Here is a 20,514-nt window from a genome sequence, read left to right on the forward strand (position 1 = left end):
AAATAATTTTGACCAGTATTTCCTATAAAGATTTGAAGAAGTAAATTGAATGCTCTGGAGCGGGATTCTCCGACCCCCCCGCCCCGCCTGGTAGGGGAGAATCCCGCCCCTGGGGCGCGATTCTCCGACCCCCCCACCGGGTCGGAGAATCGCCGGGGGCCGGTGTGAATCCCGCCCCCGCCGTGTCCCGAATTCTCTGCCACCGGAGATTCGGCGGGGGCGGGAATCGCGCCAGTCGGCGGGCCCACCCCCGGCGATTCTCCGGTCCGCGATGGGCCGAAGTCCCGCTTCTGTCAACCCACGCCAGCCGGCGTGGATTGAACCACCTTTCGAACGGCGGGGCAAGGTGGCGCGGGCGGGCTCCGGGGTCCTGGGGAGGGCGCGGGGCGATCTGGCCCCGGGGGGTACCCCCACGGTGGCCTGGCCCGTGATCGGGTGGGCCTGTGCCGTGGGGGCACTCTTTTCCTTCCACCTTCGCCATGGTCTTCACTATGGCGGAGGCGGAAGGGACCCCCTCCACTGCGCATGCGCGGAGATGCCGTGTGCGGCCGCTGATGCTCCCGCGCATGCGTCGCATGGCAAAGTCATTTCCGCGCCAGCTGGCGGGGCGCCAAAAGCCTTTCCCGCCAGCCGGCGAGGCGGAAATCAGTCCGGCGCGGGCCTAGCCCCTCAAGGTGAGGGCTCAGTCCCTCAAGATGCGGAGAATTCCACACCGTTGGGGCGGCGTGATGCCGGACTGATTCGCGCCGTGTTTGGCGCCGGTCGACGGACATCGCGACGATTGCGGAGAATCCCGCCCCTGATCTTTTAGCCCTGATGTGAAGATGCCGGCATTGGACTGGGGTGGGCACAGTAAGACGTCTTACAACACCAGGTTAAAGTCCAACAGGTTTGATTGGAATCACTATCTTTCGGAGCACAGCTCCTTCATCAGATGAAGGTGCAGATTTGATGAAGGAGCTACGCTCTGAAAGCTAGTGATTCCAAATAAACCTGTTGGACTTTAACCTGACGTTGTAAGACTTCTTACTGGTCTTTTAGAGTTATTGTGAGCTTCTGATTATTCTGAATAGAAAACAGGGAAATTATAACTTTCCTCACCAGTGGGTTGGGGCACAGCAAGTTGAAGCAGGAGACTTGCCTCCATCACCCTGTTGATTGCAATTTCAAATTGCAGACACCAATCTGAAGCTATTGGGGCCTTTCCTCCAACATGTAGTTCTGGGCCTAACTGAAATATTAGCCCCAGGCCTCTGTAAGGACACCCTCGTGGCTTCCCTGCTAGTCTAGACCTGTTGGAAACAGAAACCAGAAGAGAAGACGCCCATAGAGTTAGGTGTCCTTAAAAACAATGTTGTTTCTCTGTGAGTCAGATGTGCTGTTGTTTGCCTCTCAGGGTGACTTTGGACCCTGGCAGGGAAACTGATTTGAGATAGAATGAACCAATAGTTTTAAACATAGCTTGAATGGATTAATAAATATTATACAATTAGAAAGTACAATCCTTCTGAATGTGCCTGTCACTCTGAGAATATCACAGGGCGTGATCATCTGGCCACGCTGCGCCAGAAAAGGATCTCGCTACGGCGCAGTGTGGCCGGTGAAAGCCGGGAGACCCCGCTCTTGGGATCCACCCGGATTGCAATGCCTCGCTATGAAGTGTGAATGTAACTTGTTATTTATTTATGTTCACAAATAAAATCTTTATCGAAAGTTAAAGTTAAATTCCGAATGTTCTGAAAGATTCCTGAGTTTTCACTGTACTGTCTAAAGAACGCTCTAAATGCCTAAAACGTGTGTTCAGATAGCTAAACTATGACGAGAGGTCACATTTCTCCACTCCAGTCGCCACCCTAGCAGTGTTGGCCTCGGTGCCACGCATTGCCGGTGCAATCTCCTACGCCCATCGCCGCTGGGACTCCTCCAATTGGGTATGGACCCACTGGAGTGTCGTTGACATCGCCCTCTGAATTTCATGGCTACTCCCTATCGACTGCACCTGCTCCGGGACAGCTTGGTCAAGAGGCTCGACATCTGATTGGAACCCAGGTGGGTCTTGGGATGCTGCCTCCCCTGGATGTTCCTGCCTTCACCTGATGTGCATCGGAAACCGTGTGGTGCTCACTGGAATGTGCCCCAGAAGCCTGTCCACTACATTCACTCACCGAGGTGTGTGTCTCTGCGCTGGTGGAGGTGGGGCTGATAGAGAACATAGAACATACAGTGCAGAATGAGGCCATTCAGCCCATCGAGTCTGCACCGATCCACTTAATCCCTCACTTCCACCCGATCCCCCTAACCCAATAATCCCTCCCTTTTGGACACTAAGGGCAATTTATCATGGCCAATCCACCTAACCTGGACATTTTTGGACTGTGGGAGGAAACCGGAGCACCCGGAGGAAACCTATGCAGACACGGGGAGAACGTGCAGACTCCACACAGACAGTGACCCAGCAGGGAATCAAACCTGGAACCCCGACGCTGTGAAGCCACAGTGCTAACCACTAGACTACCGTGCTGCCCTGTGACACCTTGATGGTGGCATACTCGGAGCTCTCCTCCGAGGTGTTCCCTTGGACGATGGGGGTGGGGCGGAGGGGACCGGGGGGGGGAAAGGGGGGACGACGACGACAGCACACTGGTTGGGTCAGCACCATCAACTGGAGACCGTGTGGGAGAATGAGCATGTGGTCAGTGGGAGGGAAGGATCATGATGTCAGCGTGAACAACTCACGTGTGACAGGTAATGTGGGTGGGGTTGATTGTCTCCTCTACTGTGCAGGACAATCGCAACGTCAGTGACCGGTCCGTCCTCAGTCACCCACGTGATCGCCATGGCCCGTTCCTCATAGAGGGTGAGGACTCTGATGTCAGGCACCCCACCTCCCGTCTGGGCCCTCTCCCGTCTGTTGTGTGCCAACTTCTCCTGCAGGAGCACATTGAGGTAGGGGAGTGGGCAATGCCAACTCACCCATGTGGCCACACGGTGGAGGTCGTTTAGCTTCTTGTGGTCCTCATTGAACTGGAATAAATCCTGTTGTTGTCAAATGAGGAGTGGGAGAAGGGGGGAGCCAGTTTACCCCTCCTGACCTGATATAAAAAATATATTCAATTCTTGTGCCTCAAGCACGATTTTCCCACTGGGTTCTGTCCGGCGCTGATCCCGTTGCACCGGGTGCATAGCGGGAGAGGTCAAGAATGGGTTTCGCACTGGGTGCGAAGCACCCAACCCGCTTGGTCCATTAGGTAAATTTAAATATGCGCAGCTGTTTGAGGCTACATTCTCGGTAGTCTAAGGCCACACCAGCCAGTCTTCCGCCATCACGAATTACTAATGGTCTCCAAAAACGGAGACTAGACCTGATGACCAGACCGGGGAGGGCTTGGAAGCATTTGGAGCCCCTGTGGTCGGGGACAGGGCCAGGCAGTGCCTGGCACCCTGGCAGTACCATCCTGGCACCCTGGCAGTGCCAACCTGATGGGGTTTCATCCGGGTGCTCCGGTTTCCGCCCACAGTCCAAAGAAGTGCAGGTTAGGTGGATTGGCCATGATAAATTGCCTATTGTGTACAAAGATGAACAGGTTAGATGGGGTAATGGCGAAAAGGCGGGGAGTGGGTATAGGAAGGGTGATCTTTCAGAGGGTCTGTGCAGAATCAGTGGGCCGAATGGCCACCTTCTACGCTGTAGGAATTCTGTGGTTCTATTGTTGAAAGATGTTGATGATGGACAAGGTACTTGAAAAGATGAGATTGAAGGAATTGTCATGAATCTGCTGGTGGATTCTTGTGTGAAAGGATAGGATAGGAGGGGATAAAAGATACATAGGGACATGAGGTGTTGAAGTCATTGTTTGATTGTTTAGTGCAGATGTCAAGGGAGGAGACGTTACATATTTTGCAACATTTTCCATATTGTGAAACCAGTGGAATCTGATTTCCTATTTTATATTACTGATATGAAGAAGTTCACAGAAGATGTTTATTGATTTAGACTGACTGGTTTAATTACAAACGCCACTTTGAGGCCTTTAAGTCAAAAATGTCAAGAACCCCATTAATTTGAACAGTTTAATAGAATTCAATTGCTTGTACTTATTAAAAGGAAGCAGCACAACTAAACATGAAAGCACCAAGTGAGTAATGTTTGTCAGTTCCATTTTGATAGCTCATTAAAAACTAAGCATCTGTCTTACTTTGGTTTAATATTTCTAGGGTGCATTGGGGGAGGTATTGTAGCACAGTGGTAGTGTCTTGGGGTCAGAAGCTCCAGGTTCGAGTCTCCCTCTGGGACATGATGGTCAGTGAAAGGTGGGTTCGTAACAGTCAGCCTGTAGATCCTTCTGATGGCAGGCAATGTGAGCAGGAGAGTTTCCTGGTTAGCCATGCTTCTCAAGACAAACCGCTACAGTGCTTTGCCAACCATAATCATCGACCAATTCAATGGAAGTCCATGGTCACCATCGCCCTCTTAGAGCTTGGTACCTGGGGGGAGGAGGGTAGATTCAATTGATATTTGCAATAAATCTGCATATACTACCAGATGCAACTATATGTTGGAAATCATGGGCGAAATTCTCCGTTATCGGCGGAAAGTCCGCCGATTGGCGCAAAAAACGGCGCAAATCCCACTTGCGTCACGTCATAAAAATGGGACGATAGTCTCCGGCCCGAAATGGGCTAGCAGCGACGTAACGGGATCCGCGCTTGCGCAGTGGTTCACGCCGTGCAGCGTCATACGCGCTGCACGGCGTGACGGCTCATAAGGCCGCGCAGCTCCCCCCCCACCCGACCGCAACACCCGACCGCAACACCCGACTGGATGGCTGGCCGTCGCTCAGCCCCGAGGTTCGAGTCACGCGATGTGGAGGCGCTCCTGGACGCGGTGGAGCAGAGGAGGGACGCCCTGTATCCCGGGCACGGCCGCAGAGTTGCCCCACGCCACAGCCGGCGTCTGTGGAGGGAAGTGGCAGAGGCCGTCACCGCTGTGGCCCTGACACCACGGACAGGCACCCAGTGCCACAAGAAGGTGAACGACCTCGTCAGAGCAGGCAGGGTGAGCCTCCCCATATCCCCCCCTCCCCCATATCCCCACACCCCCATATCCCCCATATCCCCCCTCCCCCATATCCCCCCTCCCCCATATCCCCCCTCCCCCATATCCCCCATATCCCCCCTCCCCCATATCCCCCATATCCCCCCTCCCCCATATCCCCCTCCCCCATATCCCCCTCCCCCATATCCCCCCTCCCCCATATCCCCCATATCCCCCCTCCCCCAAATCCCCATATCACCCCTCCCCATATCCCCCTCCCCCATATCCCCATATCCCCCTCCCCCATATCCCCCCTCCCCCATATCTCCCCTCCCCATATCCCCCTCCCCCATATCCCCCCTCCCCCATATCCCCCTCCCCCATATCCCCCCTCCCCCATATCCCCCTCCCCCATATCCCTCTCCCCCATATCCCCCATATCCCCCCTCCCCCATATCCCCCATATCCCCCCTCCCCCATATCCCCCCTCCCCCATATCCCCCCTCCCCCATTTCCCCCCTCCCCCATTTCCCCCCTCCCCCATATCCCCCCTCCCCATATCCCCCATATCCCCCCTCCCCCATATCCCTCATATCCCCCCTCCCCCATATCCCCCCTCCCCATATCCCCCTCCCCCATATCCCCGTCCCCCATATCCCCCATATCCCCCTCCCCATATCCCCCCTCCCCCATGTCCCCCATATCCCCCTCCCCCATATCCCCATATCCCCTCCCCCATATCCCCCCTCCCCCATATCCCCCTCCCCCATATCCCCCTCCCCCATATCCCCCATATCCCCCCTCCCCCATATCCCCCATATCCCCCCTCCCCCATATCCCCCTCCCCATATTCCCCCATATCCCCCATATCCCCCCTCCCCATATCCCCCCTCCCCATATCCCCCATATCCCCCATATCCTCCCTCCCCCATATCCCCCCTCCCCATATCCCCCCTCCCCCATATCCCCCTCCCCCATATCCCCCATCCCCCATATCCCCCCTCCCCCATATCCCCCTCCCCATATCCCCCCTCCCCCATATCCCCCATAACCCCCCTCCCCCATATCCCCCCTCCCCCATATCCCCCCTTCCCCATATCCCCCCTCCCCATATCCCCCCCTCCCCCATATCCCCCATATCCCCCCTCCCCCATATCCCCCATATCCCCCTCCCCCATATCCCCCCTCCCCCATATCCCCCTCCCCCATATCCCCCATATCCCCCCTCCCACATACCCCCCTCCCCCATATCCCCCCTCCCCTATATCCCCCATATCCCCCCTCCCCCATATCCCCCATATCCCCCTCCCACATATCCCCCATATCCCCCCTCCCCCATATCCCCCCTCCCCCATATCCCCCATATCCCCCCTCCCCCATATCCCCCCCTCCCCCATATCCCCCCTCCCCCATATCCCCCCTCCCCCATATCCCCCCTCCCCCATATCCCCCCTCCCCATATCCCCCTCCCCATATCCCCCATATCCCATATCCCCCTCCCCCATATCCCCCCTCCCCCATACCCCCCTCCCCCATATCCCCAAGTGAATCCAGCCCTAACCTTAACCTCTGCAATGCACGCGCAACCAATGGCATGCATTCATATACCTGCCTAACACTGTTGCCTTTTACCCCTGCCACCACCACCCCCCCCCCCCCCCCCACAGGAGAAGCGCGCACACAACAATAGGGAGCATGTGAGGACTGGAGGAGGGCCCGCTGATGAGAGGCCACTGACCGTACACGAGGAAAGGGCCCTGGAACTGGCTGGCGGACCTGAGGACCGGGAGGTTGCTGATGCAGAGGTCGGGGGCCCACGAGCAAGTGAGCCAACAACAGCCCGTCCCCATATCCCCCCTCCCCCGTATCACCTGATCACTGCCTGATGTCTAACCATGCATGCTTCATTGTGTATCGCAGGACCAAACGTCCAGGCACCCATCCCCGCAGATGCACACCGCCCGCAGGATGCCCCTCGGAGACCACAGGAGACGGAGAGACCCGCACCCTCCAGCATGCGACGCCCGCAGGATGCCCCTCGGAGACCACGGGAGACGGAGAGACCCGGACCCTCCAGCATTCGACGCCCGCAGGATGCCCCTCGGAGACCACGGGAGACGGAGAGACCCGGACCCTCCAGCATGCGACGCCCGCAGGATGCCCCTCGGAGACCACGGGAGACGGAGAGACCCGGACCCTCCAGCATGCGACGCCCGCAGGATGCCCCTCGGAGACCACGGGAGACGGAGAGACCCGGACCCTCCAGCATGCGGCGCCCGCAGGATGCCCCTCGGAGACCACGGGAGACGGAGAGACCCGGACCCTCCAGCATGCGACGCCCGCAGGATGCCCCTCGCACACCACGGGAGACGGAGAGACCTGAAGCAACAGGGAGACGACACCCCCGTCACGTGCGGGAGCGACCACCCAGCGATGAGGGGGGCAGCCACAGGCCGCCGTCACATCCGAGCCAGGACACCACTACCCAGGACACCACTATCCAGGACACCCCTACCCGGGACACCACTACCCGGGACAGCACTACCCAGGACACCCCTACCCGGGACAGCACTACCCGGGACAGCACTACCCGGGACAGCACTACCCAGGACACCCTTACCCGGGACAGCACTACCCGGGACAGCACTATCCGGGACAGCACTATCCGGGACAGCAGTACCCGGGACAGCACTACCCAGGACACCCCTACCCGGGAAGACGAAATACCGGACAGTGACTCAGAGTGGATGGGTGGAGACGAACCCCCACCCCAAAGTGCCATGGAGTCAGAGTGGGACGAAGAGCACGACACAACGCCACTGCTGTCACCAACACCCTCCACCATCGCAGAAACACTCACCACGGTTGGGCACTTTAGTGATGAGGCGTCTGGTACACTCACTGGTGCGCACAACACAGCCGTCCCGGTACAGCAGGTGGAGGTAGGAGCAGCAGTGGGACCGGGCGGTCGGAGGGCAGCCCAGGCCAAGCGAACATCTGCCGCCCAGATGGATCCCGGGTTCCTGCAGTTACCACACCCACACATAGATCCGATGCAACCACCGACACGGAGACGAGCGAATAGGGTGACGGGTGGCTTGCGGCGGCTGCGGTCGCAGGTGGAGGAGTCCACCCGCGTCCAGGAGCTGGGAGTGGTCCCGGTCATGCGTGCCACCCAGGCTGACACCGCACGGGTGGCGTCCGCGGTGGAGGCAATGGGTGCGACGGTGTCAGACATGGGGAACGGTTTGCGAGGCCTGGGGCCTTCCGTGCAGGCGGCGTCTGTGGCCCAGGAAATGGCTGCCCTCTCACAGGAGGCCATGAGCCAGTGCCAGTGCCAGATGGCAGAGGCGCTCAACGCCATAGCCCAGTCTCCGCAGGCCATGGCCCAGTCTCTGCAGGCCATGGCCCAGTCTCAGCAGGCCATGGCCCAGTCTCAGCAGGCCATCGCTGAGGGCATCGGCGCCAGTGGCCATGTGCGAGCCGGCGTCGCACTGTCACAGACAGGGTTTGACAACCCCCTGGGCTCCATGGCTGCAAACCTGCAGACCCCTGTCGATACCAGCACGGGCCTCCAGGACTGGCAGCGCCAGATGTCGGGGGCGCGTCGGATGGCCAGTCCGTTCGCATCCCCCACCCATGTAGAGGCCTGGGGGCCATCGGGCATCCCGAGGGAGGAGGAGGTGGTGTGGTCCGTCCCGGCTCCCTCTGTAGGGGAGGTCCCGGTACACCGCGACACCTCGGACTCCCCCCCTTCCGTCCCAGGTGCATCGGGTGGGCAACGGGCAGGACAGGCTGGCAGCTCGCCATCCCAGTCGCCCGGGCCGCAGCCTGGCCCATCTAGGCCAGGACGCCCCAGGAAACGGCCGCCAAAGGGATCCAGTGTCAGAGGGCAGGAATCACAGGAGTCCACCTCCAGTTCTGCTGTACCGTCTGGGGAACCACGTAGACGTAGTCAAAGGGCCCGTAAGGCCAAACAATTAGACACTGAGTAAGTTGGCACGGGTGCAGGGCACAGATGAGTTTTAGGGGCTAGGGCACGTGCATGAACTCCTTTGGTTATTAAAGTCAATGTTACACCTACCGAAGCTGCCTATGTGCTCTGTCCAAAGTGTGCGGGCGTGTCATGTACGTTGAGCGCAAGTGTGTGTGTGACGGGTGGTCTTACCTCAGCCCCAGGTGAGTCTGCCCCCTTCTCCCTGGGCCGCCATCAACATCCCCCGGGCAGAGGACGGGATCGTGCGCTGCAGTGTCACAGCCGCATGCAGGGATGGTCCGGGTGGATGGTGGTACTGTGGCCATGGGTCAGACATAGTCCAACGATGTAGAGCCAGGAGCTCATCGCAGGGCGGGTTGTCATCATCCTCCATGGCCTGCGATAGACACGCGTCCACCCGCAACTTGGTGAGCCCGGCCCGTTGTGCCGCCGGTGGATCGGCAATTGGGGGGGGGGTGGTGTGCATGCGGGTGGGGTGTGTGGGGTTGGGGAGGGGGGTGAGGGTGCTGGGTGGGTGGATGGGTGGGGGGTGTGGGTGGTCGGCTGTTGCCATGGTGTGCGGTCTGTGGCCATACTACCCGATTCCCACGCCCATCTAGTCAGTGAAGCGGGCGGCTATCAGTCTGTCCCGTGCCCGCTGGGCCAGCCGGTAACGGTGGACAGCCACCCGCCTGTGTCTACCCCGTCTGCCCTGACCATTGCCCCCATCCCCCTCATCTGGGGAGGACTGGGCCTCTTCCTGCTGCTCCTCCACTCCGCCCTCCTCTGCCTGCGGCACATCGCCCCTCTGCTGGGCTATGTTGTGCAGGACGCAGCACACCACAATGATGCGGTCGACCCTATCTGACCGATACTGGAGGGCGCCCCCAGAGAGGTCCAGGCACCTGAAACGCATCTTCAGCACGCCAAACCACCTCTCGATCACTCCCCTTGTCGCTACATGGGCATCATTGTAGCGGTTCTCCGCCTCATTGCGTGGCCTCCGTATAGGCGTCATCAGCCACGATCGCAATGGGTAGCCCCTGTCGCCCAGCAACCAGCCCCTCAGCCGGGGATGGCGTCCCTCGTACATGCCGGGGATGGATGACCGCGACAACACGAATGAGTCGTGTACACTGCCTGGGTGACGGGCGCAGACGTGCAGGATCATCATGCGGTGGTCGCAGACCACCTGTACGTTCATCGAATAGGTCCCCTTCCTATTAGTGAATACGGCCCTGTTATCTGCAGGTGGCCGCACGGCGACGTGCATCCCATCGATCGCGCCCTGGACCATGGGGAACCCGGCAACGGCAGAGAAGCCCACGGCCCGGGCATCTTGGCTGGCCCGGTCCACGGGGAAGCGGATGTAGCGGTGCGCCATGGCATAAAGGGCATCTGTCACTGCCCGGATGCACCGATGCACCGATGTCTGCGATATGCCGGACAGGTCCCCACTCGGTGCCTGGAATGACCCCGTTGCATAAAAGTTCAGGGCCCCCGTAACCTTGACGGACACGGGGAGAGGGTGTCCCCCGCCAGTGCCACGCGGTGACAGGTGTGCCAGCAGGTGGCAGATGTGTGCCACGGTTTCCCGGCTCATCCGGAGTCTCCTCCTGCATTCCCGGTCCGTGAGGTCCTGGTATGACTGCCGGGGCCGGTACACACGGGGCGCCCTCGGGTGCCTCCGTTGCCGTGGGGCCGCGACGTCCTCCTCCCCCTCCTCGTCCTGTCGGTCAGGTGTCCCTCCAGCCTGGGCGGCTGCCGCCTGCCCCTCTGCGGCAGCCTGCGCCGCCTCTCTGGCACGCTCCTCCTCCTCATCCAGGGCAACATAGACATGAGCGGCTGCCACCACGGCGGCCAACATCGCTGGATGGTCTGAAAACATGACGGCCTGGTGGGGGGAGGGGACCGACGACATGTCATCATTGCCCATATCCCCTCCTCCCCCCAGCCAGGTGGCATGGACCGCATGGGTCCAACTGTTGGAGGCTGGCACCTGGCCAGGTGGACCAACTCATTTGCCCTCCCATCACCCTCCTCGGCACGGACCCCCTCCCCAACCACCACCCCAGCACGGACCCCCCCCAACCCCCAACCTCCACCCCAGCACGGACCCCCCCCAACCTCCACCCCGGCACGGACCCCCTCCCCAACCTCCACCCCGGCACAGACCCCCTCCCCAACCTCCACCCCGGCACGGACCCCCTCCCCAACCTCCACCCCGGCACGGACCCCCTCCCCAACCTCCACCACAGCACGGACCCCCCCCAACCCCCAACCTCCACCCCAGCACGGACCCCCTCCCCAACCTCCACCCCAGCACGGACCCCCTCCCCAACCTCCACCCCAGCACGGACCCCCCCCCAACCCCCAACCTCCACCCCAGCACGGACCCCCCCCAACCTCCACCCCAGCACGGACCCCCTCCAACCCCCAACCTCCACCCCAGCACGGACCCCCTCCCCAACCTCCACCCCAGCACGGACCCCCCCCCAACCCCCAACCTCCACCCCAGCACGGACCCCCCCCAACCCCCAACCTCCACCCCGGCACGGACCCCCTCCCCAACCTCCACCCCAGCACGGACCCCCCCCCAACCCCCAACCTCCACCCCGGCACGGACTCCCTCCCCAACCTCCACCCCAGCACGGACCCCCTCCCCAACCTCCACCCCAGCACGGACCCCCCCCAACCCCCAACCTCCACCCCAGTATGGACCCCCCCCAACCCCCAACCCGGCACGGACCCCCTCCCCAACCTCCACCCCAGCACGGACCCCCTCCCCAACCTCCACCCCAGCACGGACCCCCCCAACCCCCAACCTCCACCCCAGCACGGACCCCCCCAACCCCCAACCTCCACCCCGGCACGGACCCCCTCCCGGCACTCCCCCGGAGCCCAGCCTACTCTAACCACCCCCCCCCGCCGCACACACACACACACACAAGCCGAGACACACCTTTCCTCACGCAATCAGTCTGCGGCCACGCCATTTCCTGCCCAGAGCCAACCCCCCAGGCTGACACTCACCTCCTCGCTGGTCGGCGTGAGCCTGGAGCACCGGGTCACGCCGATGAAAAGGAGGTTTGATTCACGTCGACGTGAACGGTCATCACGTCAACGGGACTTCGGCCCATCCGGGAGGGAGAATATCGGCAGGCCGAAAATCGGCTGCCTTGCGCAGACCCGTGACATTCTCCGCGGCAGCGGCGCCATTAACGCCCCGCCGACTTTTCTCCCTTCGGAGACTTCGGCGGGGGCAGGATTCACGGCGGCCAACGGCCATTCTCCGACCCGGCGGGGGGTCGGAGAATGACGCCCCATATCTGTATAAAATAAATATAAGGAACTGTAACCATCTGAGGTGGCCACCTGCAAAGGACCATGGGAACTATGGCCAACCCAGGACTCAGACAGATACAGAGCTTCTGTGTATTTGAAACGCAGGTAGCTAGACCTGATCGAAACCCCCACTAGTTTGCATTTTAATGGTCCATTTCCCCAGAATAGGACTGCAATCAAGAAACTGATACAGACACAGACTGATCGGCGCCACTCCCTTTACTCAGAGAGCACAACTGCCAAGGTCAATGACCGCTAAGGGCCCACCCAGCCACCAAGGCACCCGCCCCTTTATTGGCCAAAATCACAGGCAGTGATCGAAGCCCTGTCGGATTATTGGGGCCAAGATTAAGGACCGCCCCAAAGAGTGCAAAATCCCAGAGGGATAAAAAGGGACACAGCCATGTGTTCTGCCTCCTTTGAATCCGGCCTGTGCCAGCCCAACTGCAGCACAACGACCAGACAGCCAAGTTCAAGACCAATGATCGCGACCTGACATATGAGCCCTGCAGAGACGGAGCCACTTCTTCAAACCAGCCATGTGTGATCAAGATAAAAGCCTTATCCACTTGCACAGTTCCAGTCGCCTGAAGTTAAGTAAAGGTTATTGTAGTTGATAGGTGTAGTTTAACTTGTAGTATATTGTGCTTGCACGTCAAAGTAACCATTGTGTGTAAATAAACCATCTTTGAACTTGAACTGACTAACTGGTTGTGTGGTCATGTGACCGATATACGGGAAAGCCTTGTGGTTCAGTAAGAGAAACAGAAACACCCACAGTATTGGCGACGCTGTTGGGACATAACATCATATCATAAAAAGAGCCTCAGTATCATATTGGCGACTCTAAAGAGCAACATTATTGGTGTCACTCCTGGGATAGTATGCCACTAAATTGGCAACAGAACTACTGTTTGTTCCTTATATAACATGGTGGGGATAGAGATGGATCAGCAAGTGAGTTAGGGTGAATACTGTTCCCCTTCAGTTGAAACTGATCATTTATGTTGCCCAGTGAGTGAAGGTGAACGAGCTTCGACAAAGCTCATGGTTACCACACCAGCAGCGGCCTGACTCGGCCTGACTCGGCCTGACTCGGCCTGACTCGGCCTGACTAGGCAGCCGGACTGTATTCTCAAAGAATTAATAACAAAAAACTTCTTGAAATTTGGTCCCAAATGTGTAAAACTGACAGGAGCATTGGCACGGTCATGATGGAGGCATGAACAACCTCATCACCACCCCCAAGGCAGGAAGATGATGGTGGTTTCTGTGATCGTGGGACTGGTCAACTCTGCCCCAACGTCTGTCAGCCCCAAAATATTCTTCTGACCCCTCAGGATCAAGGGTGGAATGTTCCATTGGGCAAGATCTGAGGAAATTCAGGGCCAATTATTTACTTTCTGGATTGGTCGGTCTTGTACACCAGATTCATTTTTGTCCTCAACTAATCACTGACCAGCAGCCATCAATTTTATCATTATGTACAGAATTTATTTTGCTGAGGTAACCATGTTGATATTAAGTTGGGTATAATGAATAATTAACAGCATCACGAGGCTTGTCCACTGTTGTGGTTGTTGCCTCTGAAAAAACCTTTTCCTGAGCAATTTGCCTGAAAAGTAACAAAATCTGGGGGGCATTCTCCGACCCCCCAGAGGGTCGGAGAATGGCCGTTGGCCGCCGTGAATCCCGCCCCCGCCGGTTGCCGAAGGGAGAAAAGTCGGCGGGGCGTTAATGTCGCCGCTGCCGCGGAGAATGTCACGGGTCTGCGCAAGGCAGCCGATTTTGGGCCTGCCGATATTCTCCCTTCCGGATGGGCCGAAGTCCCGTCGACGTGATGACCGTTCACGTCGACGTAAATCAAACCTCCTTTTCATCGGCGTGAACCTGTGCTCCAGGTGCACGCCGACCAGCGTGGAGGTGAGTGACGGCCTGGGGGGTTGGCCGCTGGGCAGGCGATGGCGTGGCCGCAGTCTGAATGTGTGGGGAGAGGCGTGTCTCGGGTTGTGTGTGTGTGTGTGTGTGTGCGGCGGGGGGTGTGGTTAGAGTGGGCTGGGCTCCGGGGGGAGTGCCGGGAGGGGGGTCCGTGCCGGGGAGGAGGATGGGGGGGGGGGGTCCGTGCCGGGGAGGAGGTTGGGGTCCGTGCCGGAGAGGAGGGTGGGGTCTGTGCCGGGGAGGAGGATGGGGGGGGGTTATGGGGGAGGGGGAATATGAGGGATATGGGGGAGGGGGGATATGGGGGAGGGGGGATATGGGGGAGGGGGGATATGGGGAGGGGGGATATGGGGAGGGGGGATATGGGGGAGGGGGGGATATGGGGAGGGGGGATATGGGCGATATGGGGAGGGGGATATGGGGGTGGGGGGATTATGGGGAGGGGGGATATGGGGAGGGGGATATGGGGGAGGGGGGATATGGGGGAGGGGGGATATAGGGGAGCGGGGGATATGGGGGAGGGGGGATATGGGGAGGCTCACCCTGCCTGCTCTGACGAGGTTGTTCACCTTCTTGTGGCACTGGGTGCCTGTCCGTGGTGTCAGGGCCGCAGCGGTGACGGCCTCTGCCACCTCCCTCCACAGACGCCGGCTGTGGCGTGGGGAAACTCTGCGGCCGTGCCCGGGATACAGGGCCTCCCTCCTCTGCTCCACTGCGTCCAGGAGCGCCTCCACATCCCGTGACTGGAGCCTCGGGGCTGAGCGGCGGCCAGCCATCCGGTCGAGTGTTCCGGTCGGGTGTTCCGGTCGGGTCGGGGGGAGTAGCGCGGCCTTATGAGCCGTCACGCCGTGCGGCGCGTATGACGCTGCACGGCGTGAACCACGTGCGCAAGCGCGGATCCCGTTACGTCGCTGCTAGCCCATTTCGGGCCAGAGACGTTTGGTCCATTTTCCGACGTGACGCAAGTCAGATTTGCGCCGTTTTTTGCGCCGATCGGCGGACTTTGCGCCGATAACGGAGAATTTTGCCCCTTAAATCCACTCAATCTGAGACGTTCTGTCTGAGGATCAAGTGTTTTGCCCTTTTTAACTGACTTGCTGCTCAAGACTCTGAAACAAGCCCTGTTATCTTTTTCTGAGTGGAACAGTAAATAGTTTTGACATAAAATTTAAATCAATGTCTTTTTCTGTAAATAGTACATTTGTAAAAGGTAGCCTTTCGGCTCTTTCGTGCCCAGTCTGAACTAGTTGTGATTTTGGTAAAGGATGCAGAAATGCCACATGAATTATCATACAGCTGGTTCTGTGTCCTAACACACTGATACAACTCGATGGGGCAGAAAGGCGATGTAAAATTCTATTTTTCCAGTTGACCAACATTCTGTATTTATTATTGGTCATTTATTGTTGGTTGATTGCGGTAAAAGCAAATATTACACAATAACCCATGCTACATTTGACATGGGTTAAAGTATTATATTATGTACTAGTTGTGTTGGGTAAAAGTCGAGAGTGAAAGCCACATTAACTGTGTTAAATTGAAAAGATCAACAGCAATGAAATCAGCATAAATGACCTTGCACACTGTAAGTGTTCTAATTCAACCTAATTTCTCTTGTAACTGGATTACCCCCTCCCCCTCCCCCCCCCCACATTTGTTTGGGATATAATTAAAAATTAAATTAAAATCCTCTGCCTAATATCTCCTTCTGTCGCTCAGTACCAGCTTGTTTGATAACACTCCTGTGAAATGCCATGAGATGTTTTACTGTGTTAAAGGTGCCATGTCAATAAAAGTTGATGCTTTCGTTAAGTGAAAAATATTTTGGCAAACTGCAGCATGTGGTGCTGCTGCCAGTTTTGATGTATGTCTGTGGCATGCTGATGTCGATATACAGTGGCATGTCATTTATCCAAACGATTCAGGAAATATCTAAGTTTGGGAAAGCAAATCATTCATGCAGTTGGGAACATATTAATTTTAATCCCGCACTTGTGACATGAGATTAATTCAAAATAGAAACTGACATACCATATTTGATAAAATAATTAATACATTCCAGGTGTGCTGGCAAATCCTTTGTGTTTAGTTACTTGATTAACTCAATAAATATATTTCAACTGTTGTACAGAATGGGACATCTTAATTGAAACAGTTGTTTATATTTTCAAAACATCTTTCCAAAGAGCAACAACATTCTACAACCCCTACCCACTCCTTCCTGCACCTCTACGGTGATTCTATTAATGTGTGGGAAAATAGATTGGTGTCAGCTGATGCTGGCTTTCATAGAATCCCTACAGTGTAGAAGGAGGCCATTTGGCCAATCGAGTCTGCACTGACTCTGTGAAAGGGAACCCTACCTAGGGTCAGGCCCTCATCCTATCCCCGTAACCCAGTAACCCCACCTAACCTTTTGGACACTATGAGGCAATTTAACATGGCCAGTCCACCTAACCAGCACATCTTTGGACTGCGGGAGGAAACCGGAGCACCCAGAGGAAACCCGCGCAGACACGGGGAGAATGTGCAAACTCCACACAGACCCAGGGCGAGGATCAAATCCAGGTCTCTGAAAATGAAAATGAAAATCGCTTATTGTCACAAGTAGGCTTCAATGAAGTTACTGTGAAAAGCCCCTAGTCACCACATTCTGGCGCCTGTTCGGGGAATTGAACCGTGCTCCCGGCCTGCTTGGTCTGCTTTAAAAGCCAGCGATTTAGCCCAGTGTGCTGAACCATCCAACCCTGGCGCTATGAGGCAACGGTGCTAACCACTGTGCCACCGTTCCGCCCACAAGCTTTCAGGGTAAGATATTTTGAAAACTATGCCAACATGTAAGAAGGCTAGGGTGTGAGGGATATATTGGCTTAATTTTTAAAAACCCTTGTTGCCACCTATTGGATTTATTTTCTGTGTCATTAAGGATGAAACCATCATCAAACATTTAGGAGCGGGTACCAGTAAAATGGAACAAGAGATTTTGGTACGACAACTGGAAAAGCAAAGAAGTGGAATCGTCCAGAAACAAGTAGCAGCCGGTCGGGAATTCAAAGGCTGCCCTTTTTACAGCAAGCCAGATATCATTCACTTCCAGGTTATAATCAACTCAAATTGTTGTTGATTCTTTAAAATTTGTGAACAAGTTTGAAAGTAAGATTATGTTTTATTATCTTCCTACATGTAAGACAGGAACAGGTTATCAATGTGGAGAACTGTGGGTGAGAGTCCTTCGTTCAAAAGATAAATGCATTCGTTGATTGGATATTTAGGCCACTACCTCCTTTATTTGCTTCAAAATCTCGAAGTTGGGCCAATTCCATTAGGTAGCCATCTATATCTGACAACTTCAGCCTTGGGCAAATATGCGGCATATTCTTCTTATCCTGAAATGTCAAATTGTTTTTTGACAATAAATTCCTAATCCCAACCCCCTGGGACTCCTGATTCTCTTTCCCAATATCCTTCCTCCACTGTAAAGAATCATGCAGCCCGTTACTGACTGTGGGTGCACAACACTGAGGTCTGACACATTGCCCTGTCATAAGTCAATGCCAGGAAATTATATGAGCTGACCTTGCATTAATTGCCAAGACCAACTCAGTTCTGCCAGCATCTGTGAAGAGGGAAGGGAGCAAATGTTTCGAGCCTGGGTCACTCTTTGTCAAAACTCTTTGTCAGCTTTGATAAAGATTTGACAAAGAGCCATCCAGACTGAAAACGTTCGCTCCCTCCTCTCCCCACAGATGCTGTCAGACCTGCTGAGATTGTCCAGTGTTTTCTGTTTTTGTTTCAGATTCCAGCATCCTAAATTCTCCCTCAGACATCCTAAATTCTCCCTCTGTGTACCCGAACAGGCGCCGGAGTGTGGCGACTCGGGGATTCTCACAGTAACTTCATTGCAGTGTTAACATAAGCCTACATGTGACACTAATAAAGATTATTATTATCCACAGTAATTTGCTTTTATCCACTCAGTTCTGTGCAGGGCTGCACAATGCCATGTTAGATAAATCATTTTAATGTTGACCCTTTTTTTCCCGGAATCTGTTTTGATAAAGATGTATTTTAGTGTTGAAAAATTAATAGGATTTCAGTGCATTTAGCTCTATAGTAATAATAATAATAATCTTTATTGTAACCATAAGGCGATAGATAACAATTAGTAGGAATTCGAAAACATATAGTGTTGAGTTTAACTCGGCATACACTTGGTGAATATTGCCCTTAATTCCTCCCCCGCCCCTATTTCATTTTGGTTTTCTTGCCTGTTTGTGTTGACTGCCTTTTCTTGACTCCCTGCTAATTCTGTTTATGGCTCCTCACTGCGAGTAATGTTGTTCCTGTCCTCCTGCTGACTATCCCTTTCTAATTTCACTTCTCAGGCATTCCTGTTTCTTTCTCGTAATTTGGTTCAGTGAGTTTCACAGCTTTTCCTTTGCATCTCATTCTCATAGATAATGTCAATGCAGTCATGTTACTTAACTTGGAATTTGAGTGCAGAGCTGGAGAACATCAGTATAAAATTAATGACCTGAGAAAATATTTAGATTAAAATAATGTTGTCTTCTACAGACTAGTGAATACACGGAATAGGCTCCCAATTAAAACAGTTAATGCTCTAGCAGTGAGCATCTCACAAAATAACTGCTGTACAAAACATCATGATACTTGAACTAGTTGTGCTTGTGAAAATGTTATGCCAGTAAGGGCATAATCAGGTGGTCACAGATCTGAAAAGCCGACTCAACCTCGCAAATGTTACCTCATAGTACAATTAATTCTCTCGTCATGACATTGACTTGTATTTAGGATAACCCCAATTGGCTTGTGCTATGTTGCTTGGGAGACTATTCCAAGCATTTATAACTCTGAGTAAGTTTCATCTGATATCCGTTCTAAATTTACTGTTCATTCATTTTCATATGTGTCCTGTGGGCCTAGAGCATTAGACAGCAGTAACTTTAGTTTATGTGTGTGATATTGTACACATCCACCGCATTCCGCATATACATAGCATCCTTACAGTGCAAAAGGAAGGCATTTGGCCTACCGGGTCTGCACCCCCTCCCTCTCCACCCCCCGTCTCTGCGGTAAAGAATTCCACAGACTCACTACCTTCTGAGAGAAATAATTCCTCCGAATAAATTTCTCTTAACATACAACCAGAAATTTACAAACGGCTGGTTATCTGCAAACTTTCCAGCATCTGGGGCGTCATTCTCCGACCCCCCAGCGGGTCGGAGAATGGCCGTTGGCCGCCGTGAATCCCGCCCCTGCCAGTTGCCGAAGTCTCCGGTACCGGATATTCGGCGGGGGCGGGAATCGGGCCGCGCCGGTTGGCGGGCCCCCCCGCTCGATTCTCCGGCCCGGATAGGCCGAAGTCCCGCCGATAAATTGCCTGTCCCGCCGGCGTAAATTAGAGTACCTATTTACCGGCGGGACAAGGCGGCATGGGCGGGCTCCGGGGTCCTGGGGGGGGCGCGGGGCGATCTGGCCCCGGGGGGGTGCCCCCACGGTGGCCTGGCCCGCGATCGGGGCCCACCGATCCGCGGGTGGGCCTGTGCCGTGGGGCCACTCTTTCCCTTCCGCCTCCGCCACGGTCTCCACCATGGCGGAGGCGGAAGAGACTCTCCCCACTGCGCATGCGCTGGAAACTGTCAGCGGCCACTGACGCTCCCGTGCATGTGCCGCCCCGACATGTCATTTCCGCGCCAGCTGGCGGGGCAACAAAGGCCGTTTCCGCCAGCTGGTGCGGCGGAAATCCCTCCGGCGCCGGCCTAGCCCCTCAATGTTGGGGCTCGTCCCCCAAAGATGCGGAGCATTCCGCACCTTTGTGGCGGCGCTATGCCCGTTTGATTGGCGCCGTTTTGGGCGCCAGTCGGCGGACATCACGCCGTTTGGGGAGAATTTCGCCCCTTATGTTTTTTTCCCAGAATTTGTATTTTGACTGTTTACTGATGCACCTGAAAGTCGCCACTTTATTGTGTTCTGTCACAGCTCACAGTAAAAACGAATTGATGTCAAATGGTAACAATCGTGTTATTCTGTAAACTGTTTGTGTTTGTAGAACTTTGATGTTGGGCAAATATACACGAAAAAGGCAAAGCTGATAAATGCTTCGTATGGTCTCACGTCCTGCCAGCTAATTGCCATCAGTGATTGCTTGAAAGACTTCGTCGAGGTTGAGTGAGTATTTTGTAAAAATTAGGATAATATT

The 20,514-nt window shown here is 55.7% G+C and overlaps 1 protein-coding gene across 2 annotated transcripts in view; it reads left to right on the top strand.

Moving 5' to 3' along the window:
* The window catches only part of cfap74 (cilia and flagella associated protein 74), a 209,875-nt gene that overhangs the window by 86,054 nt on the left and 103,307 nt on the right, over positions 1-20,514 (top strand). For both annotated transcript variants that reach the window (XM_072477806.1, XM_072477807.1), the window contains exons 13-14: positions 17,221-17,391; positions 20,365-20,483. In XM_072477806.1, coding sequence (XP_072333907.1) covers positions 17,221-17,391; positions 20,365-20,483 — 290 coding nt within the window. The remainder of the gene's footprint in view (positions 1-17,220; positions 17,392-20,364; positions 20,484-20,514) is intronic.

This window comes from Scyliorhinus torazame, chromosome 16, assembly GCF_047496885.1.
Source record: "Scyliorhinus torazame isolate Kashiwa2021f chromosome 16, sScyTor2.1, whole genome shotgun sequence".
Lineage (NCBI taxonomy): Eukaryota > Metazoa > Chordata > Chondrichthyes > Carcharhiniformes > Scyliorhinidae > Scyliorhinus > Scyliorhinus torazame.